General features: G+C 33.2%; 1 protein-coding gene across 1 annotated transcript; it reads right to left on the reverse strand.

Annotated features, from left to right (window-relative positions):
* Positions 1-1051: 1051 nt before the first annotated feature.
* Positions 1052-2803, reverse strand: LOC109002120 (alkane hydroxylase MAH1-like). The gene has a single exon (XM_018979734.2). It carries the CDS (start codon positions 2699-2701, stop codon positions 1121-1123), a length of 1581 nt encoding a protein of 526 aa, XP_018835279.1. The 5' UTR covers positions 2702-2803; the 3' UTR covers positions 1052-1120.
* Positions 2804-13044: the final 10241 nt, after the last annotated feature.

Raw genomic sequence — 13044 nt, forward strand, 5'->3', positions numbered from 1 at the left:
TTTTTTTAGCAAGTCAATCATTTAAAATTTTATTTAGATGTTAAGATAGGATAGAATGATGAATATCATGTGAATATTAATAAAATATTTTGTGAATAATAGTAAGATATTTGAGATAAGATGTTTTATGAAATTTTGAGAAAGAAGAAAAACAAATTGAATAAAAATATATAAAGTTAAAATACTATTAGAATATAATTTTTATTTTAGAATTTAAAAAAATTGAATTATTTTTATGTTTTATTTAGAAATTTAAGAAAGTTATAATGATTAGATGAAAAATTTAAAATTTTAAAAATTTGAAAATAGAAAATATTTATATTTAAGTAATATTTAAATATTAAAATAAAATAAAATAAATTGAATTGGAATGATGTAAACATCCAAACATGAGGGAAGTGATCTTTGCGTATTTTTTAGACAAGTCATGATGTCACCACATAGAGACGTATGTTGTGTGTAGCAGCCGCTTGTGCATCCCACTTTCGGTTCCCGCTTGACATGGATTGTCAATTTTGCTTCTTTTTTTTATTCTAAATAGCCCCCAATTAATTACTAATTTTTTTTATATAGTTATAATTTTAAATAGTCCGGTTCTCCAAATGAAGTGTGATACGAGAGAAAGTCACGCGTCTCTACGATATATAAAAAAATCGACAACATTCGTTTAAAAAATCTACTTTCGTGGAATCACTCTATATATATACGACCCAAACATTTTTAATATAAAAATAGAGAAACACGTTGTCTACTTACAACATTAATATATATCCTAAACTATTTGTGACGGATGGATATAAATATAATTGCATGAAAACAATTTTGATTTATTCATAATTAATCTCTATCACAAAGACTTGGAGAAGGGAAAATTATTCATAATAAATGGATGCTACCATTTTCTCATGTCACACATTTTATACATTTTAAAATTATTTTTTATTTTATTCTTGTTAAACTAATTGAATTATTCTACTTATCATCTATACATCACATAATTATTATGAAAAAAAAAATTAAAATAAATATGATATGTGATGTATGAGGATGATAAACAAAATTATTTATAATAATATTCCTCTCATGGTCCAACACTAGTACGTACGTACGTACTTAATCATCATGATCTCTTGGAAACCCTGACCTTCAAGCCATGTTTCATATGAAGCGTGACAGAGAGACATGGAGAAATAGGATGTCCTTCAACCACTTGAATACGGTAATTACAAAGAATTGCAGGAACAATAGTCTTCATCTGAAAGAAAGTTAGGTCTTGACCCAAGCAGCTCCTAGGTCCTGTATTGAATGCAATGAACTTGTAAGATGGTATGCGCACTATTCCTCCTCTCTCAGAAATCCATCTCTCGGGTTTGAACTCCAAGCAATCTTCTCCCCATATTCCTTCCATACTTCTCATTGAATAAAGTGACACCAATATCTTCGTGTTCGCATTAACGCGGTGGCCGCTCGGAAGAACGTCTGGTTCAACAGAAAATCTGTTATTGAAAGGTATTGATGGATATAGCCGAAGAGCCTCGCAGATGGCTGCATGGAGATAAACTAGTTTGCTTTGCTCTTCTATGCTGAAATGCCTCCACTTTCCATCATCTTTGGCCTGCAAATTTTCTTCGATCTCTTCTAGTATCTTTTCTTCTACTGAAGGGTGTGTGGCAATAAGCCAGAAAAGCCACGTGAGACCTGCGTTTATAGTGTCTTTCCCAGCTGCTATGAAATTGAATGCAATGTCTCTCAAATATCTGTCAGATCTTCTATAATCATCCGTCTGTGCTACTTCTTCTTTCGCTTCTTGTTCTTGTTCTGTCATGCAAGCTGTTAGTATATCAAAGTCCTCGTCCTTCCCATCCTCAACTTGCTCCATTTGGGATGTTATGCGTCTCAGAAATTCTCCTTTCTTTAATGAAATGCACTGGTACAAGAAAGGATCCAAGATCTCCATGGCTTTTCTCAGCTTATTCTCTTCTCCTATGTTAAGCCATTTCTGCAACTTCCAAATGCTTCCCGGCAAAATATGCCGGTAAAATATGGCCTCTTCTACTTCGTCAAATGCCATTCTGTAATCATCTTTTGGTAATTCAATGGTAAGGCTCTTTGGATCAAAACCCATTACCAAAAGACAGATATTATCGAAAGTGAGCCGTTGAAAAACATCTTGCAAGTCTACCACAGTTCCTTGTCTCGACACATGTTCAAGAACAGGGATCAGGCCTTGCGATACCTTTTGACGTATAGATCTCTCTTGAAACAATTGGAACTTCCCGTGTTTAAAAATCGAGTGAATCAACTTTTTGTAAGATTTCCATGACTCCGAGTTAGAGTTAAGAACCCCATCTCCAAAAGGCTCAGCAACCTTCTTGAACTCAGGTCCTTTAGTGTAGTTGGTGAAGTTTTGTGTCAATATATAGCGCACGTTCATGGGATCACAAGTGACCAAAAAGTCCATGTTGGCTAACCATGGCCCTTTGAACTCAAAAGTCCCACCATTTTGTTTCAGAATCTGGGTTGTATATTCATGGATATCCGATAACTTAGAAAGAAGCTCAGGCAGCATTCCAACAAGAGGCCAGTTCGTGACCAGAGTAATTGTTCTCTTCCAACTCCAAATCAGGCAAAGAGGGAGAAAACAAAGATACGCCACAAGTATCTGAACAAGAATGTCGACATCAATTAGCATGGCGCCCATGATTAGAATATTGGCCGGAGCTGTATCGATCTTATAAGCTTTTGATGAATGTTATGTAGGTGAAATATAAAGCAGGCTAGGTACGTCACCTGGGTTTCGTAAATTTTGAACTTGGGGATGATGTTTTTGGTTTCCGAACTACCTCTTTTTATAGTGCATGTGTCCTGGCCTGTGCGCCGGTTTTCATATCATAGCATCGGGTGTATGACCGGCATCGCGTGTTGTTTAACCTTTTTCGGTTGATTACTACGACAGGCGCAGCTTTATCTCGAGGAATTGTGGTGGTGTAGGGGTATAGGGGTCCGTCACTATTTAATTTCCATATCTATAATTTTCTTTTATACGAGGTATCGAGGTAGTAATCTCCTTTTTTGTTTTTTTTTTTTTTTAAGTAGGATATAGAATAGTGAATAATAACAGGCCATTATTTAAGTAGGATATGTGATACTCTTCAATCGATGATCATTAATTGGTTTGAATCTTGAATTGTTTGTTTGCCCTTACTTGTACGTAAATAATGGCCTGCGTATTCCTATGCTATTATTCACTATTCTATATCTTATTTAAAAAAAAAAAAAAGTTTACTACATCGATACCCCCGTATAATAAAAAATTATAGATATGAAAATTAAATAGTGACGGACCCTACACCCCTACACCACCACTATTCCTCAAGATAAAGGCTTAGTTTATTTTGGAAAAACGTCTCATCTCATCTCATTTCATCTAATCATTACAATTTTCTTAATTTCTAATACAAAATAAAATAAACAATTCAACTTTTTCAAATTTCAAAATAAAAATAATATTAAAAAATATACTCTAACAACTGAAAAAAGATTATATATTGGGCTATCGAAACTCATTTCAATTTATCTTAATTTATCTTATTTTTTTATTATATATTTTTTTAATTTCTATATAAAATATAATAAACAAAATATTAAAAATAATATTTTAATAATATTTTATTTAACTAATCTAAAATCATTTCAATTCATTTTTAGATCCAAACAGTCAAATTTTGAATACTTCCATTATGTTTTTAATATACAGTAATGTTATAGTGATAGTCTTTTGGTGTCTAGCTTGGTTTGGTTTTACAAATTTAATGATATAAAAATTGAAAGTTAAATAAAATATTATTAAAATATAATTTTTTAATATAATTTTTATTTTAAAATTTTAAAAAATTGAATTTTTTATTATATTATTAGATAAGATGTCTACCAAACCATTTCTTTCAAAGGGATAAATACTATTTATAATCCGACACCACATATTTTATATATTTAAAAAAAAAATTATTTATTTATTATTTTATTTTATTTTTATTAAAATAATTAAATTATTTTACTTATTATTCATATACCATATATTTGTTATAAGAAAAAAAAAGTTAAAAAATATGTGATGTCTGGTTTGTGAAATGTTAAGTAGAATTATTTTTTTTTTCAAGGTGTTGCTGCTCATTTTGGTGACTTTGTCCTTTCAAACTAACCACTAGTACTACAAATTGTATTTTTTATTTACTTATTTTTCAAACGTTGTTTAAACATCTTTAAATATTTTTTAAAAATAAAAAATACATCGCTTTGTTAATAGTCACTTCTTTAGAATTTAACCATTAAAAATAAATAAATAAAATAAAATACCTAACTAATACTTTGAAAGGACAAACTCATGTGACCAAGTTTCATTATATATATATATATATATATATATATATATACATATACACATACATACATGAGAATTAATTTGTATAAATATTAAAGCATCTAAATTGCAGTCTCCTTTATAAAAAATGGGAAAATATAAAATTTACTTAAAAAATTATTGGTGGCTCTTGCACCACCCTATATCGGCCTCGTTTATTTTTTGAGATGAGTTAAGATAAAAGTTGAATAAAATATTATTATAATATATATTTTTTAATATTATTTTTATTTTAAGATTTGAAAAAAATTAAATTAAAATTTGAAAAAGTTGAATGGTCTATTATATTTTATGTAAAAATTTAAAAAAATTATAATAATTAAATAAAATAAAATGAGATAAATTGATATAAATTGTGAAAAGAAATTAGGCCTGGATGTTAATTGTAAAGCAAGTGGCTAGAGCGCCACCCTTCACGCTATTTACATGAAAATAGAAATTTAAATTTTAAGTTTATAAATAAAATCTGTCGGCGATAGTGAAAGTGTGATTTACACACCAACTACATGTATAGTTACAGTTCCTTGTTAGGTAGGGAAAATATAATTCAATTCCTGGGGGATCAAGCTAGCTAGATAGCCGCTGTGTAATTTCTCATGTGATCCCCAGAACCTTTTTCTTTTATAAGATATCTGCCGGAATGCTGCGATCAAAGTTATACCCGGATAAGGAAAATAAAAACAACAAAACACTAGGATTGCGGTCTAGAAATTTAGATATATCCAGACCAAAATCTAAATTTTAAAGTCGAGCCAGAATCTGGATCGAGTTAAACCGAGTCAGATTCGAATTAAAACCTGAATGAATTCGAATTTTTTAAAATTAGGATTCTGAATTTCGGATTTTGGGAGGAACAATCAATTTTATTTATTTATTTTTTAATTTGGAGATGAAGTCATCCCAATACCTCTATTTTAAAAGTTTGGTTGTTATGCCATGAGATCATATGCCTTTGGCATACACTCATTTTCATTTTTGAGTGACTTTTCATGTATAGAAAGAATCTGTAAAATAGTACCACAAGTAGGCCTATGCAAAGGAACGTCATGACCCGACTCGCCCAATAAATCCGATGTGACCCGTCAGTTAAATTTGGATTCAACAAAACATTGTTTATCACGCGAAACAGTAGCCTATCCGCTTCTTCCACTTCATCTTTGTTTCAAGAGCACTACGTAACCTCCCAACCTCCGTATATTATATATTTATAAAATTTTTTAAATTTTAAAATTTTTTTTTTGGGTTTATTTTTTTAAAATTAATTTAATTCTTCTATTTATTATTCATATATTAAATATTTGATAAAAGAAAAAAATAATAAAAATTAAAAAAAATATAATACGTAGAAATTGTGCAAATAATAAAAAGTTATGTAGATTTTTTCTTCTTTCAAACCCTACCACCATTCATCTCTCTCTCCTACAGTCCGCCCGCTTCATCTCCGTTGCAACGCTTCATCTCCCCTTGATCGCTCCTGCAATAAAGTAGAAACCAATTCTCTCTCTCTATCTCTCTCCTCGATCGCACCCCCAAGAAACTAGTGTCGACTTCTCCAACTTGTCTAGGTCTGTATTCCCATATTGTTTTTTGCTACCTCTCTCTTCTGGGTCTGTGCTCTCTAAGACTAGCTTAGAGATTTGTGTTGTTATTCTTGCTTCGAGCGATTCGAGCGAGCTCAAATTTGGGTTTGTGCCGTGTATGATCAGCCCCACCGATTCGAGCGAGCTCTCCAATTCCTTCCCGGTGACTTGTTCTCTCTCTTAGAGTTTTTATTCTTGCTTAAGTTGTTGGAAAGATTAACTATAAGAAACTTCCTAGGGTTCCAATTTGTTTGACCACAAGGCTTGTCTCAAGTTTTGTTGGGCTGCTAAGAAAATATTAGGAAAACAAAACTCGGAAGAGTTTTGTGTGGGAACTTCGTAGCTATGACCAAACCCAACAATAAAAATAGAACCAGACGAAACTAATTAAGCAGCACGTACCCTTCTTGAAGGATACAATTCAAACACCGTACGTATTTATAAAGTATACAAATCTTTAGAGTTTTGATTAGGGCATTTTATATCGAACAAAATTATATAGAACATAATAACATTTTAGAAGCCTCACTTTTGGATTTATAGAAATGTTTATATATCTAGTTTTTAGGATTGGTGCCTCAAAGACATTTTAGACAGAGAAGAGTTCTGTTGATTGTAAGCTTGTATGTAAACATACTACTTTTTTATTGGTAAATAAAATATTGTAGATCAGGCAAAAGCCCATGTATATTAACAAGAGCATCTCCTGAGTGGGAACACTCCTACAAATTTAAGAGACAATGAGATTACTTTTCCTTTAGCTTCAAACATTAACTTGTCTAATAGTAGTAACACCATCCTCCCTCCCAAAAGGAAGGCAAGTAAGAATCACTCAGCGGTGTGGGAACACTTCACAAAAATAGATGGATGTTTATTAAGTGACACAAAAGTAGAGTGTAATTACTGCCACAAGACTTACGCTTGTCAACCCAAAAAACATAGTACATCAAGTATGCTGCATCATGTTGGTGTTTGTAGGAAAAATCCTAATAGAATTAGACCCATGGATCAACAAACTACACATATATTTGATCCAAAAGATGTATGAATGGAAATTGCAAAGATGATAATTTGTGATGAGGTTACGTTTAGAGTGGTGGAAGCCCGATGATTTAGGAATGTATGTAAATCACTAGAACCAAGATTCCAAGTGTCATCTCGAACCACTACAGCTAGAGATTGTATTAAACTATTTTAAAAAGAGAAGGAGAAATTGAAGAAAGTATTTAAGGCAGTTGGGCAGGTTAGTTTAACTACTGACACTTGGACGTCCAATCAGAACTTCAATTATATGTGTCTTATTGCACACTTTATTGATTGGAGTTCTTCTAGGTACAGACGATTTGGTGGACGAATTCGCGTACGAAGCTAATGTGGCCTGCTGTTGTCAGTGCTTTTTTATTTAAGAAAAAAAATGCAAAGAGATGAGAAGAAGAACGCCATCGGCTTCCCAGATCCATTTTCTTCTCCCCTTCGTCTCCCCTCCCCCAAAACCCATCTTTCTTTTGTTTTCTTTAATTTCTTTTTTTCCATTCTCTTTTCATGCCTTGAATAAAATAGACAACACTCATGATCCACTGCTCCCCTATAAGAAACCATAGTATATATACATAATTTTCTGAAATAAAACTCTCCCTCTCTCAATTCATTATCCTCAGATTATTCTTGCTTTAAGAAGCAAAATCCTAGAACTAGAAGCAGGAAGCTTGAGTACAAGATCGCAGAAGCAAAGAAATACAACATCATCCCAATTTCCTAGAAAAAAGAAGAAGCTATTGTTGCTCTAAGATCCAAGAAAAACCAAACAAAAACCCAAAAGAGATCCATGGATTCAATCCCAGAATTAATGGAGAGTTCCAACTCTGACAACACTAGCATCAATGATTCTATTACCATCAATAACAGCTTAACTGCCACAAGCTCTTCTTCAACAGCTTCTGCTCCTAGTAGGCACTACAAAACCAGGAGCGCCAGGATTGGAACACCTTCGGCCAATACCTGAAGAACTACCGTCATCCACTTTCCCTCCCAAGATGCAGCGATGCCCATGTTCTTGAATTCCTCCGATAGAGCATAAATTAATTGGCAGTACTTGTTTTTTCCCAAAATCAACTAGTTTTGGGTTGATTTATGATTGTATTGAGAATGAAAAAAAAATATGAACCCAAGTACAGACTCATCAGGAATGGACTTGAGAATCCTTGAGGCGAAGTCAAGGCTTTAGATGCTGCAAGGCGGAAAGAGGAAATGAGTTTTCACTTTGTGGGTCCCATGCCTGACTGGTGCACAATGGGTGCACAGAGTCGCTTGCGTTTAGAATTATTCTATTGACTGTGAATAGAAATTATACAAAAAAAAAAAATTATAAATTTTTGTTTGATTCCTAATCACAAAGGGGACACTATTGGAAAGCATGTAAAGTCATGTCTACAGGATTGGGGAATTCACAAGATTTTTACTATTTTAGTTGACAATGCTTCCTCAAACAATGTTGCCATCGATTCCTTACAAAAATTTGTGGGAGGTCATTTGTTGGAGGGGAAGTATATTTACATAAGGTGTTGCGTCTATATTATGAACCTTATTATGAATGATGGGCTAAAAGATTGTGATGATTCAATCATAAAGGTGCGCAATGCGGTTAAGTATGTTAGATCATCTCCTGCAAGAATGGAAAAATTAAAAAAAGAAAAGTGTATAAAGAAGGAGAAAATCATCTGTTCAAAATTGTTGTGCCTTGATGTCCCATAAGATGGAACTCCACTTATCTCATGCTAGAAGTTTTAAAAACATTTCAAAATTCATTTTTGCGATTGGAGAATGATGATGGTTATTTTTCTCACTATTGTCATAGCTTGAGCCCCCCAAGCTCTAGTGATTGGGTGAGACTTAAAATAATGGTTAAGTTTTTAAAGATTTTTATGATGCTACTGTGAGACTTTCTAGCTCTTTGTATGTCACATCTAATGCATATTGCTAAGAGCTTTGTGGCATCCAATCACATTCATAAAAAATGAGTCAAAGTAATGATCTAGTGTTGAGAGGTATGGCTTCGAGCATGAAGAATAAGTATGAAAAATATTGAGGATTAATTGAAAAGACTAACTTGATGATATTCATTTTTGTAGTTCTTGATCCAAGATGCAAATTTAGTTTTTTGCATCTTTGGTTCAAAAAAATATATGGTGCTAATTTAGTTGAAGAAATGATTTCAAAAGTGAAATAATTGATGATTGACATGACGTGGAGTATAGTAATATGTATGGGAGTTCAAGTGAAGTTTCATACTTTGAGCCTCCTTTCTCAGTTGATCCTAATACGATTGATTCTGATTCTCAGCAAAGTTTTTGGGTTGAGTATGAGCAAGAAATTATTGAATGTGATTTGAGGAACAAATCAGAGACTGATCAATACTTGGGATATGGTTGTGAGGCCCGAGTTTCAAATTTTGATATTTTGGATTGGTGGAAGATCAATGAAATAAAGTATCATATTTTGGCAAGAGTTGCACGAGATGTGGTGGTCATTCCTGTTTCTACTGTTTCTTCTGAGTCAGCCTTCAGTGCAAGGGGTCGTGTGATTGACTCATTTCATTGTTCATTATCTCCGAGAACAGTTGAGACACTCATTTGTACTCAGAATTGGTTAAAAGATCCAATACCTATTGATCTTCATGCCTCCTTGGACAATATTAAAAGTTTTGAGACAGAATCGGGTAATGAACATATTTCTTACTTCCATATTTATTAAAATTTTTCATAATAATTATTTTTATATCATTTAATAATCTTTTTCTTTCAGAATTTGATTCAAAATCGAACTTTATTTATGTTGATGAGGAGTGACTCAAGGCTTATGGTCTGTACATTCTATACTTGTTGTTAAAGATACTTGTTTGAAGATTGTTTGTTGACACTGAAAAGCCATGTGGGGTTCCTTTGATGAGTCCTAATATTTCTAACAATAATGAATGAATTTCTTATGTTATGGAGGTTTATTGTCCAATCATTTGGGACCCATTTGTGTTAAATTATGATGTTTTGTGAGGCTGAGTCTATCACTTTTCTAGGTTGTACTCCTTTATTGTACTCCACTTATCTCAAGCTAAACTAATGGGAGAATGAAAATTTTAAGGTCTATTTCCCAAAGTGCTCATCAAAGTTATGCATATCAAATAAAGATGCAGATAAGATTATGAACTTTGAGTGTCTGGAAGAGATATGGTTTTTAGTTTTCTTTTTCTCTCTATTTTAGATTGAATTGCATTTTCCTTTTAACAAGTTTTTTTCTTTTTCTTTTTTTGGTTATTGTGGGATAATGGAGGCTATTTGCATATATATCCTAGTCGATTCATTAACCAGGCTACCCCGTTTTTAGGGATTGATATTAGATCATGTATAGCTAGGATAAAGATTTAACCCTAACCATTGTTAGGATAATAAAGATTTTATCCCCAACATTCTTGAACCACCAGTAATTTCCATTGGACTTAAAAACAAAACAAAAACAACAACAACCAATACTTTTTACCTGGTTTAGATTTTTTTTTGGATCAGCCTGCTGGCCAAGTCGGGTCGGGCCAAAATTTTATTGGGCAGGCCAATGTGCAGGCCTAGCCACAGGTACAAGAATAGGGCACTCAAAGTCTATGAGTCCTTGGATCACTAGATCACTAGGGAGAGGGACAGACAAGACAAGGGTCAGGAGGTGTGAGAGGAGTAGGAGGTCCCATCAATAGCGAGATCCCAGGCCGCTCTCTTATCACGTGGCTTCATTTCCATCATCTCTTATATAAATTTATGCTCATAAAGCATATATGAGTAGGTATAGCAGATAGCAGGTATAGCGTTGCTAAAGTGTGTAGCTACGTCTCAATCTGCCCTTCTGATTTGGACCATTTAGAAAATCGCCCATCTGTCTTGTCTACATCTCAGTTCAAAACTATAGACATTTGTTTTCTCTGTAATAAAGAAAATAAAAAATAAAAAGTAAATAATAAAAAAACTAGGTATCGGGTTGTAAACTCGGGTTCTAGGTTTAAAATCCAGTACTCTGATTGGGCGTATCTGGGTTCCGGATTGGGCCAAGAAAAACCCCAGCCCAGATGAACAATCCTACAAAACACTTATTATCAAGATTTGGCCTTTTAGAATTTATATTTGAATAAATGTAGATCAACGAAAAGAGAGTGATATATAGTTATAGAATAACACGATTTCAATCAGTTTAGTTAATATTTAATACTATTTCAAAAACTCATAACTATAGTGGATGAGTTAATATTGGTCTGGCCCAAACTAGAGGCCCAAGCCCCATGAAGGATAGCTACTCAAAAGAGTCGTATAACTTAACACAGACCCTAGCCGCCCTGTTATTAGGGAGGGATAAACATCACATTATCAATATGGATAACGTGGTGATTAGATAATTTCAATAGATGAGGTATAAACCTTCTAATGGCTCATCATTGTGCAAAGTTAATCAGTTTTTGGTACTCATTCAATATTCTCCATGCCTATATATATATGGGCAACATGTAACCTTTGAATGATCTGATTGAACACTCTTGAATTAGTATCTCTCACTTATTGCTGATTTAAGCATCGGAGGTGTCACATGCAAACTTTTGAATACTGTTTCAGTGGTCATTTCAGTTAAGGCATTGGAATGAAATATTTCGGTACTAATACCGATTTGGGATAGTCTATATATAATAAATTAATTATATATATAAATTATATTTCAAAATAACATCAATACAAGTCTTAAAAAGTTAAAACACATATTTATAAAACTCAATATATAATACTTCTAAGTTCTCAATCCATCTATTTTAAAAAATACTTGCTCGTCTTCACCATGAAAAGGAAAATAGGGATCTGATTTTCATTATTCGAGAAAATATGATTAAAAAAATTTAGAAAATAGTATTCAAATGTAAGAATTAGAGTGAAAATTATGAAAAACTCAAAATTTTTACATTAATTATAAAAAAAAAAAGGCCGATACACCGAAAACCGGCCGGTATTGATCGAATTGCACCTGTACGGCCGGTATCTGGCCCTGTATGAAATACACACATTTCCTGTACTGGTCACTACCCCGGTACACTAAATACTGGCCGTATCGGCAGGTACGGTATGAAATTTAAAACTTTGGTCACAGGCACACCGTGACACGCCTTTGTAGTGGTGTCGTCTGTGGGATTCTGTAATCTTTGATTTCAGTTTCTCATTGGAATTCAACGTGTTTCCCTCATCCTGACCGTGACACCTTCTCAAGCAACTTGTGAACCGGAAGCGACGCCTACAGACATAGAAACACGATTAGCAGTAACTGAAGAAAAGCTTAAGATGGCGTTAGACACCATGGAAAACCTAAGGAAAGAGAACGAGAAACTCAAGCACTGCAACATTGAGCTCGGTGATGCTACCATGCTCAGCCATAGTGAACAGGGAGAACGAGAAGCACATAGCAATGGGGGAGTGAACACGGAGGATATGGGAAAGAAGAAGTTGCATGAGGAGCTACGTAGTCTTGCTGGCAAGTAAGAGAAGATGGCAAAGAAGATGGGAGGACCTTCCTTGATGGAACAACTAATGAGCCGCACGGATTTGCCTTATAGTGACTCACTAAAAAATGAGTAGCACAAAGGCTATCCCAAGTGCATGAGAGTGTCGCGTAATAATTAGGAATAAATTCTTAGATCGTCTCTTCAGGTAAAGTGCTTAAAAATCAAACTCGTGTAAAATGGTGAAAATATTTACAATGAGAAAATAAAAATAAAAGTGATGATATGTACAATAAATGAAGAAATGCAATGAAAAAAAAAATTTACTGGTCGTGAACTAGATTCATGTTTGTTGGATTTATGAGTAAAGTGATGAAAAGTAAGAAATTTAGAATGCAAGACAATAAATTAAAACTGCTGGAATTAATAAACTGAAACTTAAAGGAGCAAGAAAAATAAATGACATTAATTTAAATTGCAGAAATTAAAGGTGCAAGAAAATTAAATGACATAAATTTAAATTGCAGAAATTA

The sequence above is a fragment of the Juglans regia genome, chromosome 2, assembly GCF_001411555.2.
Source record: "Juglans regia cultivar Chandler chromosome 2, Walnut 2.0, whole genome shotgun sequence".
Classification (NCBI taxonomy): domain Eukaryota; kingdom Viridiplantae; phylum Streptophyta; class Magnoliopsida; order Fagales; family Juglandaceae; genus Juglans; species Juglans regia.